The 19,092-nt window shown below is 40.8% G+C and overlaps 1 protein-coding gene across 1 annotated transcript in view; it reads right to left on the bottom strand.

The window, feature by feature from the left end:
- Positions 1–19,092, bottom strand: part of SPATA5 (spermatogenesis associated 5) — a 172,595-nt gene that overhangs the window by 122,380 nt on the left and 31,123 nt on the right. Inside the window, 2 exon segments of the mRNA XM_051804947.1 lie at positions 11,579–11,658; positions 12,087–12,140. Coding sequence (XP_051660907.1) covers positions 11,579–11,658; positions 12,087–12,140 — 134 coding nt within the window.

Below are 19,092 nucleotides of genomic sequence, written 5' to 3'. Positions count from 1 at the left end.
AACCTGAAAACTCCAGTTTTGAAATCACCAATATGTGAAAAACCTATGCAGACAAGGCATAAAGCATTCCCTCTGCTAAGCAGGGGCAGGGAAGCTGAAGCAGGCTGGGGCAAGCAGCTGGAGATTGCCAGATAGCACCAAAAATGTGGGGTTTATCCTCCTTTGCCAGAAACCAGGAGTCCTGCTCTTAGCACACAGCAAAGCCTCACTGTTTCTGACACAGCCTTCCCCTGTGGATGGGCATGAACACACCTACATCATCTTTCACCAATGGGAAACAGCTCTTCCAGGACTGTTCCTGGCTCTGCTGCATGGAGGAAGATTTCATTTCTCTACCTTTAAACAGGCTCTTTGCAATACAATTTAAAAAAAATTAGTCTCTCCCATTCTTCCAGATTGCTCTAAACGTCACATTAAGAAGCAAAAAGAAGTCTGGTACTTAAAACAAAGCCAAATCTACAGAGGATTAAGACAATTATTTAATCTCAAATTTTTTGCAAATCCTTTCCCAAAAGTTCTCTTTAATGTTTATACAGATATACAGGCACCTACACACACACACACACAAGCACAATACCATTATCCTGGTGAATGCTAGTTTCCAAAAATAAATATATTAAATATATTAAAATATAAGTGCTCCAATTATTTCCAGCAGATAGAGAGCACACAAATACAGTTGTATAGTTATTAAACACATATATTGCTGCAGCACTGCCACCCACCACCAGCCTGCCTGCAACCACAGGGCTTCCCAAACGTCCCAGAGCCAAAGGAACACTAATGGTTCCATCACTGCTGTACAGCTCTCCTACAAAAAAAAATTCCCTAACTTTCCCATCCTACAACTGGTTCTGTAATTTTCCAGTGCAAAACATTAAACTTATCACACCCAGTCTGGAAAACATCTTTGAGGAGCTGTAATAGATGTTGGCTAACAGAATATTTAGGTTGCTAAGAAATATTAGAGAAGGGACTTGGGTTAGACGGTCATCAGCTTTTGGGTTTTCTGCAGGCACATTAGAATTTCCCAAGTGATATTAAAGCATTTCTAACATACTCACGGGTCACAGTCCCAGTGACTTATAGAGGGCTGCGTGTGATAAAACACTTCAGGTGTTGGACATGGATAGTAAATGCTTTTCGAAGGACACAAAGCTTAAAGGAAATTAAAACCAACTTTGTAACATTAGCTGGTCTCAGTAGGGATTCAGGCCTCCCATCTTGCATAAGTTTCACATTTACTCAACTTTATACCCAACAGACTGAGCACAAGAAAATGCTAGTCAAAGGAAAAAATAATTATAAGACTGGGACCAAAACGCTAACATTATATAAGATGACCTGAAGGTAGAAGTCTTTGGAGGAGATGCTAAACTTTTCTTTGTTCCTTAAAAAAAACCCAAAACTTCGTTTAAAAGAGAGGTGGCTAGAACGGATATTACATCTTTCCCCAATATAAACATTCCTCTTACAAGCTTCAGGCTGAAAAAAAAAAAAAAAAAACCACCCCACAACACATTAAAGAAGTATTTATCCTAAAGAAAACCCCCACTGTTACAGGGGAATGCATATTCCAAAGATTTTCATGCAATTCAGGCATCATCAGAAAATTGCAGTTAGGCAATCAGTGATGGTATAATACAGCTTAAACATGAAGGGGGCTACCAGTACATTATTTGGGGCTTTATTATTGTCTCTTCAAAGTGGAGTAAATAATTTTAAACCCACACACACAAAAAAAATCAATAATAAAACCAGTATCAAGGTGTCTGGGTCCTATGACACCACAGATTTCTACTTTCAGTGCTTTTATTTACATAGTTCACTAAGCTGTCACACAATGCACCATTTTTAGCACAGAGTCTACAGTAAATTAGCTTTTGGCTTAGCAGGATACCCCATAAAAACCCCAGGTAGGCACAGGGAGCGATCTCTTTCCCAGCTGCTTGGAGCTGCACCAGAGCCACACCGAGGGCTCCAGCGCTGCCCAAGCTGTTAATCTGAGGGGTGACACACAACTATGTGCTTTTCCATTTTCCCATGATTTCCCAGCAAGGGTTTCAAATTAACACAGGCAACGTTCATTAAGGCTGCCCGGCCTTTTGACGCAAACGGCAGCCGGAGAAACAAATGATGATTAACCCTCCAGTCCCACGGAGGCACTGCCAAAACCAACTCCCAGCCAAGGGGCTGCCTTTGCCCCCCCACCTCCACCTGACCTCCCCGTGCTGATGTCATCATCACAACCGCCTGGAAATAGTCCTCAAAAGGCACGTCCTGGTACAAACTAATTTCCTGTCAACACGCCGCCTGCAAATCCAGGCAGCCAGAGTTAAGCCCCTCACATAATCCACGCAGGGCCATGTGTGCACGTGCCCAAACCAGAAATACCTTCAACTCCAAAATAAAACGTGTGTGAGCAAAGAGGAGTCTGGCTGGGAATTTCAAGGAACCTCTTGTGCTGCCCTAATGAAATACATCAGGCTATGAGCTAATTTTTTGCCAACCCTTCTCTATTTAAAATCCTCAATGAAGGAATTTTAAAGGCAAAAAATGTCTTTGCTTACTAGTTTATTAGATCAGTCAGAGCCAGATATCCTCCCCTCTATGATATTTCAGCTACTCCTGTAAGTGTAGCACACACCAGTCTCAGACCAAGCGCATGTGTGCTCCTGCACAGGCAGTTCACTTGACCATCAGAGAAGCTTCCTAAATGGCAAAAGCCTGTCAGGTAAGACTATTCATGGATTAAAGCAGACTAGTAATGGTGAATATGAAAGACAACCCTGTTCTTAGTATCTTATTTTAGCTAAAGGCACTCCCAATACACATTTTACCAGAATAAATCATGCATTCTGCAAGTATACCAAAGCCTCACAATTAATCAGAATTAATTCTGGCCTTGTCTGATAGAATTGAGAGATCATGAGCACCAGCTCTAAATTCAATATAGCAGGTGAGGGCTCTCCACAGCAGCTTTTATTTCTATCTCCTTTGGCCTTATCCAAAGACCCTTCTAGCCAGCTGGATTCATACAGCAGTGGGCACTGAAATTTCCCCCTGGATAATTTCAGCCACTCTCATACATCTTCTTGGGGATATAAAAGCAACCACAGTCTGATTCTATCACTGCATCAAGGAGTGCATACAGTTCACTCACTTATATAGTTCTTCAAGCCAAGGAGATTTTGTTACCAGACATAGCCAGATGTATGAAATCATATTTAAATCTGTTACCCTTCTTGCTATAGGCATTTTTTTTTGACAGCAACTGACTTCTTGTTTTGTACATTTTCACTTATTTAATTTCCTTCGCTTTCGCCCTGCCCTTTATCTAATGGATTTTTTAATATTAGAAAACTAAAAACAGTCTGAGAATGCAGTCACTGTGGTTTCACCTCACGACGAAATTTGGTTAGCATCACCACTGCGAGCTAAAGCAAACATACATCGGCATCATCCGACCATCTAGAACACTTCCAAAGCCGTGGAATAAATGTTTTTTTTCAGAACACCAGATGTCATTCTCATTGAAAAATGTATTTAAGGCTCCGTCACCACTTAAATCTTGTAAAGGAGAACCAATGGCTCTTCATCTCACCCCTAACTTCAGCAGCACTGAAGCCTGCCTGAAACACCTGACCTGCAGAATCAGGATCCTAATTTAGTTACACTGCATAATCGTGGGTGTAGAAATGCAGGCAATATTCATTCACACAACTACATTTTGAGTGCTGTTAAATTCACAGCAACTGTGAAGCTACAAGACCAGGAGGAAGTCTGGGAGAACACCTCTCCTACACAGCTGACCCTACATCAGGCAGAGCTAGGACGTCAAAGAGGCAGATGTCAGGAGAAGCATCCGGGATAAACTACTGCAGAGGGATTAATCTCCACGTAGCTGAAATTTATAATGCAGATTTTGTGAGAAGGGAGTACAGCCCACCTTCTTTTTCAAAATGTCCCATCAGGCAAGATTTACATACAGATAAAACCTGCCTTTTTTATTTTTTTCCCCCTAACTAAAGAATTGCAATCACTATCAAAATTTATAGGTTTTAGAAATACTTGTGGACGTGGTATCACCTCAAATAATTCTCCCACCGAAATCTCTGGAAACAATTTCATATCAAAACAAATGTAAAAGTCACTGACACGACAAAATGGCCAGTATCAAAAAAATTAACACAGGTTGAAATAGACCTTTCTGGCAGGACTCTCCACCTCTCCATGAACTACTGAGGTAAAAGGTTCCCAAAGTACAAAAGCCCCCTGCCAGCACACTCCCACGCAAGAGTCACTTCGCTCACACAGCCTGAAGGATTTTTATTGAGTCTGACATTTCTGTCAGGGCTTTGCAGGGGGAACCTGTCAGCAAGGAGCACCTGCCAAGTCCAGCTTTTCAGTCCAACTGCCGTGATCATAATTAACTGTCACACTGTTTTATTTCCTTCCCTCGCAAACTCGGGTGAAATACGGCTTTGGCAGCTTAAGGTTTTCCACAGCATTAGAGAAAAAAAAAATTAAAATAATCTACTCCAATAGCATTACAAGAAAAATAGTAATTGCAGGATGTTCCCAGATATCAATTTTCACTCAAAAATTCTAGCACTGGGGCATTATGTCCAGCAGAATGGACAGTGCTACGCCAGTTAGGAAAAAAAGCAGGCTCTTTCATCATTATGGAATAATATGGGCCAAATTTACTCCTGTGAATGTTGTACCACATGTATGGTAGAATTTCAATGACTATTATTCCCACCACTACAGATACTACAGGGTTGGATGTTATTAGATGTTATTAGAAAGTCTTAAGAAACACTACGTAAATCTTATATGTTATCACTTACATACTTTCGTTAGTCATCAAAAAAAACCAAAACAAAACCAAATACACCAATGCACAAACCCCCTCTGGTGCTCAGATAAGAAGCATTCCCCACAGTAGGGAATTTCCCTGCCTGTGTCATCAGAAAAACTCTGAAAGAACATAATCCTAAGGCCTTCCCTCCATCAGCACCCTACAATTAGAAGCTGTTGGATTCTGTATGCACCTGTATCAGCTACTACCCACAATACTGTTTCACATCTTCTCTGTTTCCCCAAGAGCAGAATTCCAGTACCACAGAAGGAAAATCTCCAGAGGAAATTTAGGAAAGTCTGGGAAATTCAGTCTGGGTAGAACATTTAACTTCATGGTCACCTCCACGCCAAAATGGTGTTTTGCCAACTGTTGATTTGCTGATTGAGTGAAGTTCATATAATTTGTTTTTTAAGACGTTAGAAAAACATAGAACAATAAAAGAACTCTGAGTGCTCCTTGAGTGGCCCCCAGCTTCCAAGCAAGCTTCCTAAAACGACGATGAGCTTTGTGAAAAGAGGCAATGGTGCTCAGCTGTCAGCAGGTGACTTTGAAACAAACGTCCAGCTGCAAACACATCCTAATCACCCCTCCACGGTCATGCAACCAAGCCCCTTCCTTTCGCCTCAATTTCTTATTATTGCAGCTTCCAAAAGTTAATGAAATAGGCCCAAACAAAATAAACACAATGAAAGGAGAAAAAAGGAGGAAAGGAGCCAGTTTGAGACAGGTTTGGACTCAACAGGCTTTCTTCCGGAGGGCTTTCCCCAAGCACATCACCTATGTGGTGATCCATTGCCCATTTCCACCTGCTTGCAACTAATTCCAGATGCACATCCATGAAAGATGGACATTAGACTGTGCTTTCAGCTGGCCCTGGCATCATCTTGCTGACACAAGAATCATGAGTTCTCCTGTTCTGCTAACACTGATGCTGCCTTAAAAGAAAACAAACAAACAAAAAACCCCAAACACACACCTGATGCACAGTAAATTTCCCATTTCCTTTCATTCTGTTTTTCTCAGCATTTCTCCTCTGTACATTCCTGAAAGTTGATCAAGTTGAAAAATGTAATCAATCATATCAACCAGGGAAGCAAGTACAGTTTAAGTTGGAAGTATTACAGGCCTAGAAGTAACTAACTAGACTGGATTTCATTTCATTACAACAATATTTAACCATAAGAGGTTCACTTTCAGATGGAATAAGTTTCATTTATAAATTTTAATTACATTTATGTTCCTCCCATACGTCATTAATTTTTTTAAAAATAAATACACCAAAAAAAGGCCTTCAATCATTGTAGTCCCAACCCTGCAGGCAGCTGTAACCTGCTTGGGCTCATTTAGTGTGGGTAAGACGATCTTTTTCCATAGCCAATGCCATACTGGGAATTTAAATAGTCACCATGTATGCCCACTTCTGATCCCTCTAATCCTGGTATCTGTTTCAACTGGGCCCCTTGCAGGAATCCAGTCAGAGGCTCAAATTCATGTCTTTGGCTGAAGCATCTTTCCTCAGATGAGCTTTGCCACAGAATTCCCAAGCACTGAAGAATGGGCCTACCTACATTAACAGCCTTGATTAGTCCCTCTAAATCCTGCACATGCATCCATGCACTTAGATGACTTTGAGAAAAGGGTTTATGGATCCAGTCCTGCTTCCACTGATGCCAATGAAATTCTCTATCGACTTCAAACATCCAAATTATAACACAGGCTGTCAAAGTTACAAAAAGGAAGAAACAGAGATTTAGAACACATTGAGACAAAAGATTCTTGCTAGACAAGAAGTGTTAATGAGTTTGTTTCAAAACTAAAGGGATTTCAGAAATTTATTGTATATATACGCAATGCCTGGGTAATGTCATTTGTTAAAATTGCCATTCCAAAGACAAATACAAGCTTCGCTGTACAATCAAATTGTTTCAAAACTTTCCTTCTTCACCACTCCTTGCTAAGCCTAAAATAGAAAGCTGGCACTGGACATGCAACGTTTTTCCCAGACAATATTTCTGTTTCGATACCAAATTCCAAAACTTTGAAGAATTCACACAGCAGTCGCAAAAGTTTCAAATGTCTCAGCTCTCCATCACACACAAACACAGCTCAGATATTGCAGGGAATCAGCTGACGTTCCCCAATTCAGGGACTACTGATAACTCACCTTGTGCAAGGTGGATTTCTGCCAACAACCTCTATCCTACCCAATGTCACCTTGCTGCATCCCTGCAGGGTCCAGCCCACGGGTTTCCTTACTGGATGCAATTGCTGACCTCCTTCATGACAGAGGCTGCTCAGTGCACCAGGGAATTTGCACAGATACAAAAATGCAAGGGTATGTTCAAGTGCAGAGTATAAATACGGGCTAAAATATTCCAGAAAGACAGCTTGGTTTAAAAAGAGAAGATTTACCCCTGTCTCTGTTAAAAGCAGAGGTAGCAGAGGACAGCAGAGAAGCTGCTGTTCTTCACACCTTCCTTTAGAAGCCTGAGGGCCTCAAAATTTGAGACTGCAAATATTTTAATACCTAAAATGAAAACAGTACATCTTTCAGTGCTTCTGAGCAATTCAAATTGTGGCTTAGGAATCTATCTATCCTCCCCTCAGCATACAGGATAAAGTACTTTCCCAAAAAAGCATCATCAAGTTGTAGTTTCAGGGGACCGGTAGCAATATCCCTTCACTTTGTCACTTCTACCCTCACTCTGAAAAGGTTAGCAACATTCATCTACCAAATTGTTTTGGCCTCCAGAAGTCAAATGCAAGGTACTGATTCTGTCCCCTGTCTTTCTCTTTTTTTCCCCTTTGAAAATGGAATTTATCAGTGTCTTCTACAGCAGTCTACAACATTTCCCATCTTACGTTACAAAGACTTGCAGTTAAAGGGGAAAATGCTTTGCTTCGGAAAAAACAAGAAAAGGAACAAATATGTCTCTCGCCCAAAAATCCTAAAAATCCTACTTATATAAACAATGTCCCATTTCCAAAGCACAGAGATTTCTTAAGTTCAGCAAACAGACTGTCTGTGCTGCATTTACACAGACCCACGTTCATTCATCACTTTCAAGTCTAATTACCAAGCCATTTCCCTCTTGGCAACCTCTGATGGCTAGAAGAATTAGGTTTTACATGGTCAGGAATACCGAGGGATAACAAATACCCATAACTCTCTGCAGCTGTGCAATTTGTAAAGCCTCTCAAGCTTTCGTGCAGGCCAGGGATTACTTCCAGGCAAACTTTCCTGCTGTATCTGGACCAGTCCTGCCTTAGCACAGTGTCTCCTACAAAAAGTCATAACAACATCTTTCAAAAGTATGGAGAAAGAAAGGAAAAAGCCATAACCCGCTCGTGGAAGCAAATGCTCATTAGAACCACGGAGCAGTGGAAAAGGCTCCGTGCGTCACGTTGTTCACCTCTGACAGTGCCCGACTGCTCCTCGCTGCACAGTGATCCCTGAAATGTCAGGTTTGTTTTAAAGATGTCAAGTGGAAGGTTCTGGACCTTCTCCCAAATGACTAGCTCACGGGGAAGGAGAATGCTCTACCAAAAGCCTTGCTGATTTACAGACATTTTCCCCATATCAATCATTTCTCCTACTCAAACCTCTCTGTGACACCTCTAACTTTCTCCCATCTTTATTCTGCAGGTTTATCATCTGTTCTTTAGAACCAGTTAGAGGGAATGCCTCTTTTTTTCCTTATAGTCAGGCCATTCAGCCCCTAATTTTTCATTTTCAGTTATCTCTAAACTTCCTCTAACGTCTCAACATAAACCAGAAAGAGATGGAAAATTCTACCAAGAGTGCTAGAAGCTCAGTGTAACAGAACAAGATTCAGAAATTAATACAGCTCAAAGTATCTTTATCTGCCTTCACTACCACATTAGAAACCCAAGTCCTTTCAGAATCACCCTCTCATCTTCTTGCAGCAAGGATCTCCAGACTTTTCTCTTGAGCAATTGCTCTCTGCACTGAAATACTTTTCTTCCGAGGTGCAGGATTATAGTTTCATAAATTGTCTTCGAGGCTGGTATGTATCCAGCCCACATTTTTAATTCCTTGATTAATATGTAATTGTTTGCTGCCTACATGCAAAATTGGGAGGGGAGTGTGGACAGACAAGAAAAAAACAAAACCAGGAGCTTAGTTCATATTGATAAAAGACATGGAACTTCTAAGCAGGATGGATAAGAAATAATCTTTTAAGAACTAATACACTCTGACACTGAACGATGCCAATATAATTTTTGCTGACTTCAAAGTACTTTTTTGTTCTACACAAATACATTTTGTAAAACAAAACTGCTACACAAGACAGTTGCATTAAGTAGAGTGCTAGATGTATTACAGTTATGGAATTATGGCATTATGGCTTGGGAATGTGTAATAAATAAAACACTGTGGCATAAGTGAATGCAGCTACAGTGTCTGCCATGGAGTAATGGCTTGTGCAGTGACAGAATCCACTAAATGATGCAAAGGAGATGTTATATTGAATGGTGCAAACAAGGTAATTCCTTATCTTTCTTGATTTACCTGTACACTAATTAATCACAAAGTCTATTACTTCATACGTGCCTGCTGCTTAGAAGGGATTGTTCAATCAGCTCCAAAGATTGGGAGCAAAACATTTGTGTTGTAAATCCACAAGCTTTAGACAAATCTAAACAAGTAATTATGGGTTAATGAATACTTGGCAAAGTGCTTGGAAGGGCAAAAGTATTAAGCAATTACTCAGTGTTATTTCGCATCTATATTTCAGATTGGCATTATTCATAAAACTATTCTTTGGCTTCTCTGTATCTCTGGACATGTCTTGGTAGGATCAGGAGAGGCTGCCTACCCAGGAGATCTGGGATGTGGCACATTCTGCACAAAGCCCACAGCATTCTAACAGGGATATAAACCGAGAGGAAAAGCTCTTACAAAGCTGTATCCCAGAGTGTTTTTCACTGCCGAGGCAGAGAAAACTAATTCAACCAACAGAGGGAATAGGGAGACAATATAAACAGGTGTTTCCTTGAAAACTTCAGCATGGTTAGTAATAGTACAGGAAATGGATCTCCAGAGGCCACAAATCATTAGCATCTCTAGTGCATTTGCAAATTCCTACTGTGCAAAGTCAGCCTGTAAAAAAAGGCCATTTCTAATAAGTGCCTTGTCTGGTTTCCTACACCATTTAATTTCAGATGAATTTTATGAGAACTCTGCTACATATTTTACCTCCCATCTGGTTCAGATTTGACAATGAAATATTTGTGTGTCCCACCCTGTTCTTTTTAAAGCTCCAAAACCAGATGTCTCCAGCACAACACGGCTGCAGCAGGTCATACCACATTCTTCAGCAAGCTGTGCCAGGCCTACTACCCCCCACAGACAGTTCCAGGTAAGGTAACATTAGGCTGTTTACTCCCTAAGAGAATAAAGCAAACAAACAAACAAACTCAACACCTCGAGGGCACTGTGTGAAAAGGCTGATTAAAATGTTTTATGGCTTATTCCTCCAAAAGGTTTTATCCTGATGAAGTGCTGTTTCTGAAAGCTGAACAAGTTAAAAGCTGCAGCAGGCAGAAGATTCCCCTCCATTGGCTTGATTCAAGCACACATTTTTGCAACTTTTTGTTGCAAGGTGTTTCAGTGCACAGCATTTCTAGGAAGTTCACAAATCCCAGTTTCACACACTGCACGTGAGAAGGATGCCGATGCAAACATCTTCACACGGATTTTGCATTTTCAACAGCAAGTACGTTCATTTGTTAGCTGTTTCACAGGGCAGCTCTGCGCTACAAGTCATGCCGCCTCCTGTAACGCAAATAATTCATTCGTGTCACTGAAATGTCAAAATGACACCTGTTATCCTTTTCTGAAGATACAAATGTCCTTTTTGCAATATGTAGGGATGCTGAGGGAGCTTGTTTTCCAGAAAAATGTTGACATTTTGATGAGGCTTTAAATTGATCAAATACTTTCTCCACGCACCTAGTCAGTAGCTTGTCACGCGAAACAAAACAGAATAAAAGTACTTGCTCACAACAAGTAGCAGTTGCATTTATAAGCAGATATTCCACTTACAGAGCCTGTCAAATCTTAAATGCTGTAGTATCAACTAAAACCTGTTACAATCCTCCTTCAGACACAAGCTAAACATCTCTTGCAATCATCACAAAGCAGGATATTAAAGAAAATACTATTAGCTGTTTGCACAGTAATTCCTTCTTAATGTCACACATGAAAGGATGTAAGTGTTACCAAATCTTTCCATGAAGTTTTTCTCAGTCTGGCAAAATGTTTAAATGTAAGTGTAAATTTAGGCATATGAGTAGTCTCCTTAGAAATTTGTGTTACACAGCTTATGATCATATTGTTTGCTTGATGGAGACACCAAATTAGGCCAGTGCAACAATCCTGGGAAAAAAAAAGGAGTTAGTTACTGGAAATAAATGCAAGGTAAAACCACAGAAAAGAGCCAACGGGCATGAGAAGCAGAAGAATCATTCCTGCTGATGAGATGAGAAAGGAGGAACTCCACCAGCTTACCTGTTTATGCCAAGTTAAACACACTTGAGTAAAAGTCACACATGCTGCCCTTCCGTATGTGGAATGAATATATTTCATAAAATAATTCTAGAAGGGTAAATAGACTTGTGACTGCACAGTGTAGGACTAATTTATCAGAAAATTATGTCTGTTATTTTTGTAACAGGATTACTTACTTTCCCCTTTCCACTGCCAAGGCATCTATCTCATCAAAGAAAAGAATTGAAGGAGACACCGCTCTGGCTTTCCTGAAGATCTAGAAAAACAACAACGAAACACCCTGTTTTAAGGGATGGAAACTGTTTACAGAATGCTATCACCCCTTACATGCCTCAAAAGCCACAGAGCATCACATAACAGACATCAGACTTATCATGTTTTGGTGTTTTGTTTTTTTTTTTTTTTTTAAATAAATTGTTTAAAAGCTATGCATGATACTATGCAATGCAGGCCTGGTAGTGACAGCTGCTACTGGATCCCAAATTTGACATGCATCACTAGGCCAATGCTCAAGAAAGCTAAACAACATAAAATATCCCTCCTGCTTTTCCTATTTTCTTTCTCTTTTTGAAACTTACACCAGGAGATTTTTAGAAAGTTTAAAATTAACCTTATGGGCAGAGAAGAATTTGAATGCCAAGAAAGTTTAACATCTAACATTATCCATAGCCTGCCCTTCCTCACCTCTCTCACTGCTCGTTCAGACTCACCAACGTATTTATTCATCAACTCAGGCCCCTGCAAGGTAGAAAATAAAAAAGTTTAAAGAGCATATTACAATTACATAAAAAAGGATGGAGACAATCTGCCAGTGCTATACTGCTGATGCTCTAAGAAATTTTGATAATTTGTCATTTGCAAGTCTTATTGGTGTGTTTTTAGATGTACCCTCTACCTGCACCAAGCTTTCCTCCATTTATTTTAGTACTGTGCATGCATGTAACTATGCATTAGTCCTCTCATCCTAATCCTTCATGAGAAATGGGATTAACCAAAAAAATATACACTTTGAGGTTCTTTAAAGTTGTTTGGTTCAACAACAGCAACAAGGGGCTGCAAATCAGCCAAAAAGACAAATTACAGTAAAGCATTTACTTGCACTCTCAAACATGCATCCTGTCCAAGCAAGCACCAAAAGAGTGACTCAAACCAATGTCTAACAGGGCTTCTTTGAACTTGACAGTTTGCAGGTCCAGAAAGAAGAAGCTGCCATAGCAGCACACCTGAAACTCATCCAGGAGGCACTCCAGCCCCAGGAAGAAAGCTGTTCAGTGTCTCAGCTCATTCACATTCCTTCTCCTCTGCAGGGACTGCCAAGCAGGATTATTAGTGCCAGCTGCTCTGGTGCCTGTTTATACTCACATCCCTGTCCACCAGGAACACACTGGAGACCACAGGGTCAGCGTTCAAGTCTTGAACAAGTACTTACAATTATAACAAGTAAAACAATGGAGAATTCTCAGAGCATTTGCTGTTCTGCTATATCCTGCAGGAGAGGCTGCTTAAATAATGCTTCCTAATGGGCCTCACATTCTCCTGGGATTGGTAATGACTCATTGACTTTAGCCTGGTTTGCATCAACATTGACCTGCAGCCTCAACCAACGATCATTATCCAACACCCTGAACGAAAAGAGGCAGAGGCTTCAATCCATTTTTCAGGGAACAGGTGTCCTCATCATTTCACCAGCAGAAACAACATCCTTCACAGTCAGAAAGCTGAACCACCCTCCTCTGCTTCACAGCTGTGAGTACTTTCAGGTAACACTTAGCCCAGAACAGAAAGGCAGCTTCAAACAGCAGGTATGTTATAATTAAGGATGTGGCACATACACAGTTATACACTGGCAGTGACAGAGACTCTGTTAAAGCCCCTCTTCGAATGGGACCATCTGGACTTTGTTCCCAGGTCGATGGAACATGGATTCATCACTCTGAAAATGGAGCTCACTGGTTTTTTGCAGTCTCCCCTCTCGACACTCATTTTCACTCCTGCAGTAACAGTTCATGCACTGACTTTTACCTTGACACTGGAGCCATTGGAAAATACCTGTGCATATTTAGGGGAAAAAAACATATACCCTGAAAAGCAAAGCACAAATTATCTGCTAGCAGCAAAGCATCCAGAGTTGTCCATTATCCAAAGGACCAGGTGAGATCCTGGAGTACCACTCAGGTCAAATCCACGGTTTAAGGATTGGAAGAGCAGCACTGCATGCTTTGCCCACAGGAAAAGTAAATGACACAGTTAGCATTGCTTCCTTTCAGCAACACCCACCCTTAGAGCAACTGCTGTGGCAGCTAAAGTGTCACCTGGAGGCCTCCAATGACTGCAGAATTGGAGTCTGGTGGATACTTGCGTGGAAACAGAACTATTCAGACACATAATCATAGAATGCAAGAAAGAGAGAAGGTAAAAACAAGGTGAGGAGAGAAACAAAGTCTCTTCCTGCTATTGACTGTGGACACTGAGCATGAGGAGTGTGCAGCAGCTAGTGAGGAACAGGCCTGCAGTTCAGAGCCAGCCCAGCTGCTCCAGGCCCTCGCCATTCATCACATCCAGTGCAGATGAGGAATCCCATAGCACAGGCCTAACAAAGCCTTAAGGAATGAAGCACAGTCCTCTCTCACCAGCTCTCTGCTAAACTGAGCTGATACACTGAGAAACCATGGCAGATTCTACCCATAATTATAATGTCTTTTACTGACTTTTTGTGGACCTTCTCTTTCACACCCTTAAGTAATCTTCATTCACATCAGTATTCTCATGGAAAAACCAACATCACGTACATCAGTGCCAGTGTATTCCTCTAGTATGACACAACATCAAACAGCCTGACCTTCTCTTTTCTTTTGTCTGAGCAAAAAAAAAAAAATACTTAAAACCAAAACTACTCTATTTGAGCTTTAAGGTACAATATAATTTCAGATGCTTGGAGTTTCATTTTTAATTAAGCATTAAAATAGGATGAAGGCAACATCAAAGCAATAAATACTGTTTAAAATGTTTCCAAAGAGAATTATTTTGAATGCATGGGTTTGCTGTGAGCTTCGACAAGAAGTTTTTCCTCCATTTTTCTCCTCATTAAGCAGCAACTCCAGGTGAAAGACCACTGTGTTAATGACTCTGCGTGGAGAATTTTAATGAAAATTGATTTGAAGGTCTCCTATTTCGCCACTCATGAACAACACCAGAACTGCATTTGAATGTCATGGGTTTTATTCCAAGTGGCTTGAAACTCTTATTATATGCATCAGTAAAGGAAAAGACTCCAGAGTAAGACAAAGCACGCACAGAAGATGAGGAATTGCTGTACAATTCATCTCATGCAAACACTCAAAACCACAGCACAAAATCTAGAAATGTTCAAAGAAGCTGGATGTAGCACCTGAAGTGAGTTAGCTCTGGTCCCACCTGAGCTGAACCCCTGCCTTACCCTGTCTGCACCCACACTGTCCTTTAGCTCAGACTGAGGGCAGCTCCTTTTTGACAAATGAATCTGCATGAGAAGCAGTCTACAGGCCACCACAAAGTCACCTGCTGGCAGCTGACACAGTTTCTGATTTTCACAAAGCTCGCCTTCTCTTTAGAGCAAGGTTGCTTTAGAGACCACTCAAGAAATACCAGGAGGGGTTCTTTATCTTACTTTTTAATGCTTTAAAAACCAAATGACATAAGCTCAACTTAGTCAGCAAGTCGACATTTGCTGAAAGATCATTTCTGGCCCAGAGGGGAGCACAAGGATTCCTTTAAAAGCTGTTTATAGTCGTTGATAGGCTGCCCAAGAGGTGACAGTAACAAGTGGGCCAGTTTACCGATGCACCGCTCTGTTCTCTTCTGCAACAGCTCATCTTCCATATGAACGGACAGAAAGGAATAAAAACCTGTTTCTTCTGGTCATTTGCACAGTGACTCCAAAACCAGCAAAAGATTTGGAGCAGAAAATTGGCAGAAGCAGTTGTAGCTTAGCCATGCATATAAGCACACCATTTGTGAGCAAGAGTCCAGACTGACAGAATAAAATCTCTCAATTCAGGCCCTCTGAATTCTGCTGAGGTTTTTTTATTCAGCCTCCAAGTAGATAATTTCCAGGCATGTTCTGTTTAAAGACTATCCCATCCTTGTTTACAAGATATATCCCCCCTTGAATCATGAAACCTTCTACTTGTTTATGGTCTGGATTGGGTGAATTTCATTATTTTTTTTGATAAAGAAAGCAAGAAAAAAGTTCCTTACATCTAAAATATTACCAGAATCAACTCTTCAAAGGTTAACTGCACCAAAAGATAAAATCCCTGTATACAGGCTGCAACATGAGATAAGCTTGTTTATACATGGCTATGACAGAAGTTCTCAAAGTGTTTTTAAACAGCAAGAAGAACATCTGCTATCCCTGAAATTTAAGGGTATCAGTCATTTTTCTAAGCAGTGCTTAAAACCACTTGCAGATTTTCACCACCTGAAAACACTGGGGTAGCCACCGGGGTAGGAAATTTAGTCAGTGACTATCTTTAAATAATTTTTTTACTGTTTTGGCAATCAGGTAAGTTATGCCCTTATGCTTGTTGAGCCAGATGGACACAGATCCAGAGTTCTGCAGCATACAGCTCTGTCTAGTCTCTTTAGAAATACTGTGATAGCCTCACATACAAGTTCTGGGCTCTAATACAGACACACTAAGCTATGTTAGCCGTAGAGTACAATTCCTATGTTTTAAAAATCCAGTTAAAGAGCTTTCATCACATTCTATAGATTATTACTCTAGATCATTACTACAAGTTAATGCACAATTCCTTCTTTGCCATGTTCGAAGCAGAAACATTGGGAACAATCCCAATCCCAATTCTCTCAGCCTGATGCTCTACTATTACAACATTAACTCATTTGGAAGGGACTCAGAAATTAGTTAGTCTTTTGGCACGGTAATCTCAATGGTAAAATGCTCTCCCATCCCTCCCACAGCCAACCCAGAGCAACACATGACTCAGGGTGGCTGCAGGGAAGCGAGTTAACAAGACAAACAGTGAGACTTCCTTTATTTCACCGGTAAGGTTGTACATGTGTGACTTGGTAATTGGTTACGTGGCATAGAAAAATATTTGCTCAGAAAATACATGCATTATATTTGCTTGTTAAGAATAAAACCTACTCCTTCTCTTCCAGTGCTGCTTAAGAGATTTAATCTGCCTCACTCCCAGCTTCTCAGAAGAAGGAAACCCCGGGCTGAGCACCGTGCACCGCTTTAATCGCTTCCTCTCCCTCTGCCCTGCATTCCAGAGGAACTTAAAAACTTGTTGACACCTGTACGGTGTTTTAAAAGCCTCAATTTCAGCAGGTGCTTGTGGGCTCCAAAGCATCCAAGGGAGTCAACTGGCAAAAACCCGTCATCCTCAGTCTTTGCAGTGAAGTTGCCACATCAAACTGGGAAGGCAAATACAATATCCAGTTTGCTTCATTGTCGTGCCCGAGAAGTCCCTTGTTTGCCACTTGCCTTGACCAGCAAACCTCAGTGACAATCTTTTGAGGCTTCTTTACACAAGACAGAAGGCAGTATTTGTACTGCAGAGTGAACTGACTGGAAACATTGCATTAAGCTCTGTGCACGCACCAGCGCTTTCAGAGAGGGTCCTCTCCAGCACACGGGCACAGCTGACACTCGGATTTACCGGCATTTTCCAAGCTCACAAAGCGCTGCACAGGCACAGCAGCGTCAAGTCAGAGGTGAAACTCTACTGGGACAGAGCTGGAGCAGATCTAGAAGTAACCCATCCTGCTCACCTGCTCCATCCACAGACAAATCCCTTTGCATGTTGTTCCTGTTCATCTCAGATTTCCAGCACCTGCCCCTATTCCCTGCCACTGCCACACTCTCTAGGACCAGGCTTGGCACCATTTGGGCAGGATCCATGTGGGATCAAGCATCATACAGCAAAACCACACAAAATTAGCCAACCCTGCTGCAAAATGTATTTGGCTGCTGACACAACACCCCTCCAGCAACACCCCATCCCACCACTGATAACTTGAAAAGAGGGAGAGAGAGACTAAGTGCTAACAAAAATTAATCTTGCAAAGTAATTGAGAAGGGACAAGGAATCAGAGACAGGAAATTATGCTTAATCATTTTCTGCCTGCACATTCACTTTTGGGACGATTAGGGTAAGAATGCCTTATTTTGTATGGGCATATGATGAATGGGCATATGATTTATATGGGCATATGACAAATGCCTGATTTTATTTTCAGTTGAATAAAACACGCGGTTATAGTTTCAGGATTAACGGACCTCAAAGTACCTCAGTTTGTTTTCCCTTGTAAAAAATGTTAAATTTTTCAGATACAGTTAGTATCACTATCTGCTAATTAACTAACAAGTAACTGTAAATATGTTACTATGGATCTTTTTAGAAATTTTATCAAAACAAAGTTTCTCATAAAACCACAATGCTTTTTCATTTTTCATCTTAAGTGTTTTGCTTACAGGCACTAAGCTTTCTTATTTCAGGCTTCTGCCCACTGAAATCCCCATCAAAAGGCTAAACTGTCTCCCCAAAATTCACTGACAGTTCTTCACAGAGCAAAGCAGTCGACCTTTCCAAGCCTCATTAATCTGTTTGAGCTGCCACAGCCAAGGGCTGAAGGGAAAAGCAGAGGAAACTTCAATTGGAAAATATTTTGACATAATTGACCCAGATGACAAACTAAGCTTAAGCACATGTCAAGCACGGGGAGTGGTACAAAAGCCTCGGCTGGGTGATACAGGAAGTTAAATCAAGCCAAGGTGAAGTCAGAGCCCTGGGAACAGTGTATATTTTTGTAATTACTGCTAATTGAAAAAAGAAAAAAGATTCCTTCATCCCAAGCTCTTAAGTAACAGCAAATAAAATGTCAGGAATATTTTCTTTCCTCTTTATTTTTTTTTTTAAAATCACACCACAGTTGGAGCTCCTAAGCACTGCAAATGATATTTTAGAACAGTATAGTTTCACATCATCTGTACTATTGCTTTGCTTGGTGTTAACATCCCTAAACACTCCTTACTGTCACAGGTGGGTTTGGTTTTCTTCGTTTGTTTTGTGTGATGGTTTTTTTTAAAGTATTGCTTCATCCTGTTTAGAACAATTACTGCATCTCACTTAGCTGAATTCCAAGGGGTTTAACTTTTGGAGGTCTAAATTCTATTTTTCTTTTTAAGATTAAGCTGGTTTTTGTCACTATGCCTGAGTTTCTGCCTTAGTTTTGATTTTAAACAGACGAATGTTAAAAAGCACTGAGCAACAAGAGGAAAAATGATGCTTCCCAAACCTTTGCAAGAATATAGAAGTTACATGATTTTTGTTGCTATATATTTTATAAACTCAGGTAATCTGCTGGCTGGACAGAAAACAGAACTCCAAGTCCCCACAGATCAGACCATCAGCTAACGAATTCATCATAACTGGGTGATGGAGTTTATCTAGGTAGGTACCATGATGGTGTCCCCCAGCCTGACAACATCAGAGCAAACTTCAGTGTTCATTCTGAAATAGGTTAAAACCAAAAAAAGCACAATGGTTTTCTTGTTTGGTAGTAAAGTTAATGACCTAAATACCACAATAATAACAGGGGAAAAAAAATTCCACTCAATTGCTTCCCAGAAAAGCAACAGAAAGTCTGTAAAGTAATACTCATTAGGTTCTTAGCACAGCAC

The sequence above is a fragment of the Manacus candei genome, unplaced genomic scaffold (assembly GCF_025592945.1).
Source record: "Manacus candei isolate 608988 ecotype Guabito, Panama unplaced genomic scaffold, ASM2559294v1 h1tg000062l, whole genome shotgun sequence".
Taxonomy (NCBI): Eukaryota; Metazoa; Chordata; class Aves; order Passeriformes; family Pipridae; genus Manacus; species Manacus candei.
This window is presented reverse-complemented; position numbering and strand designations above follow the sequence as displayed.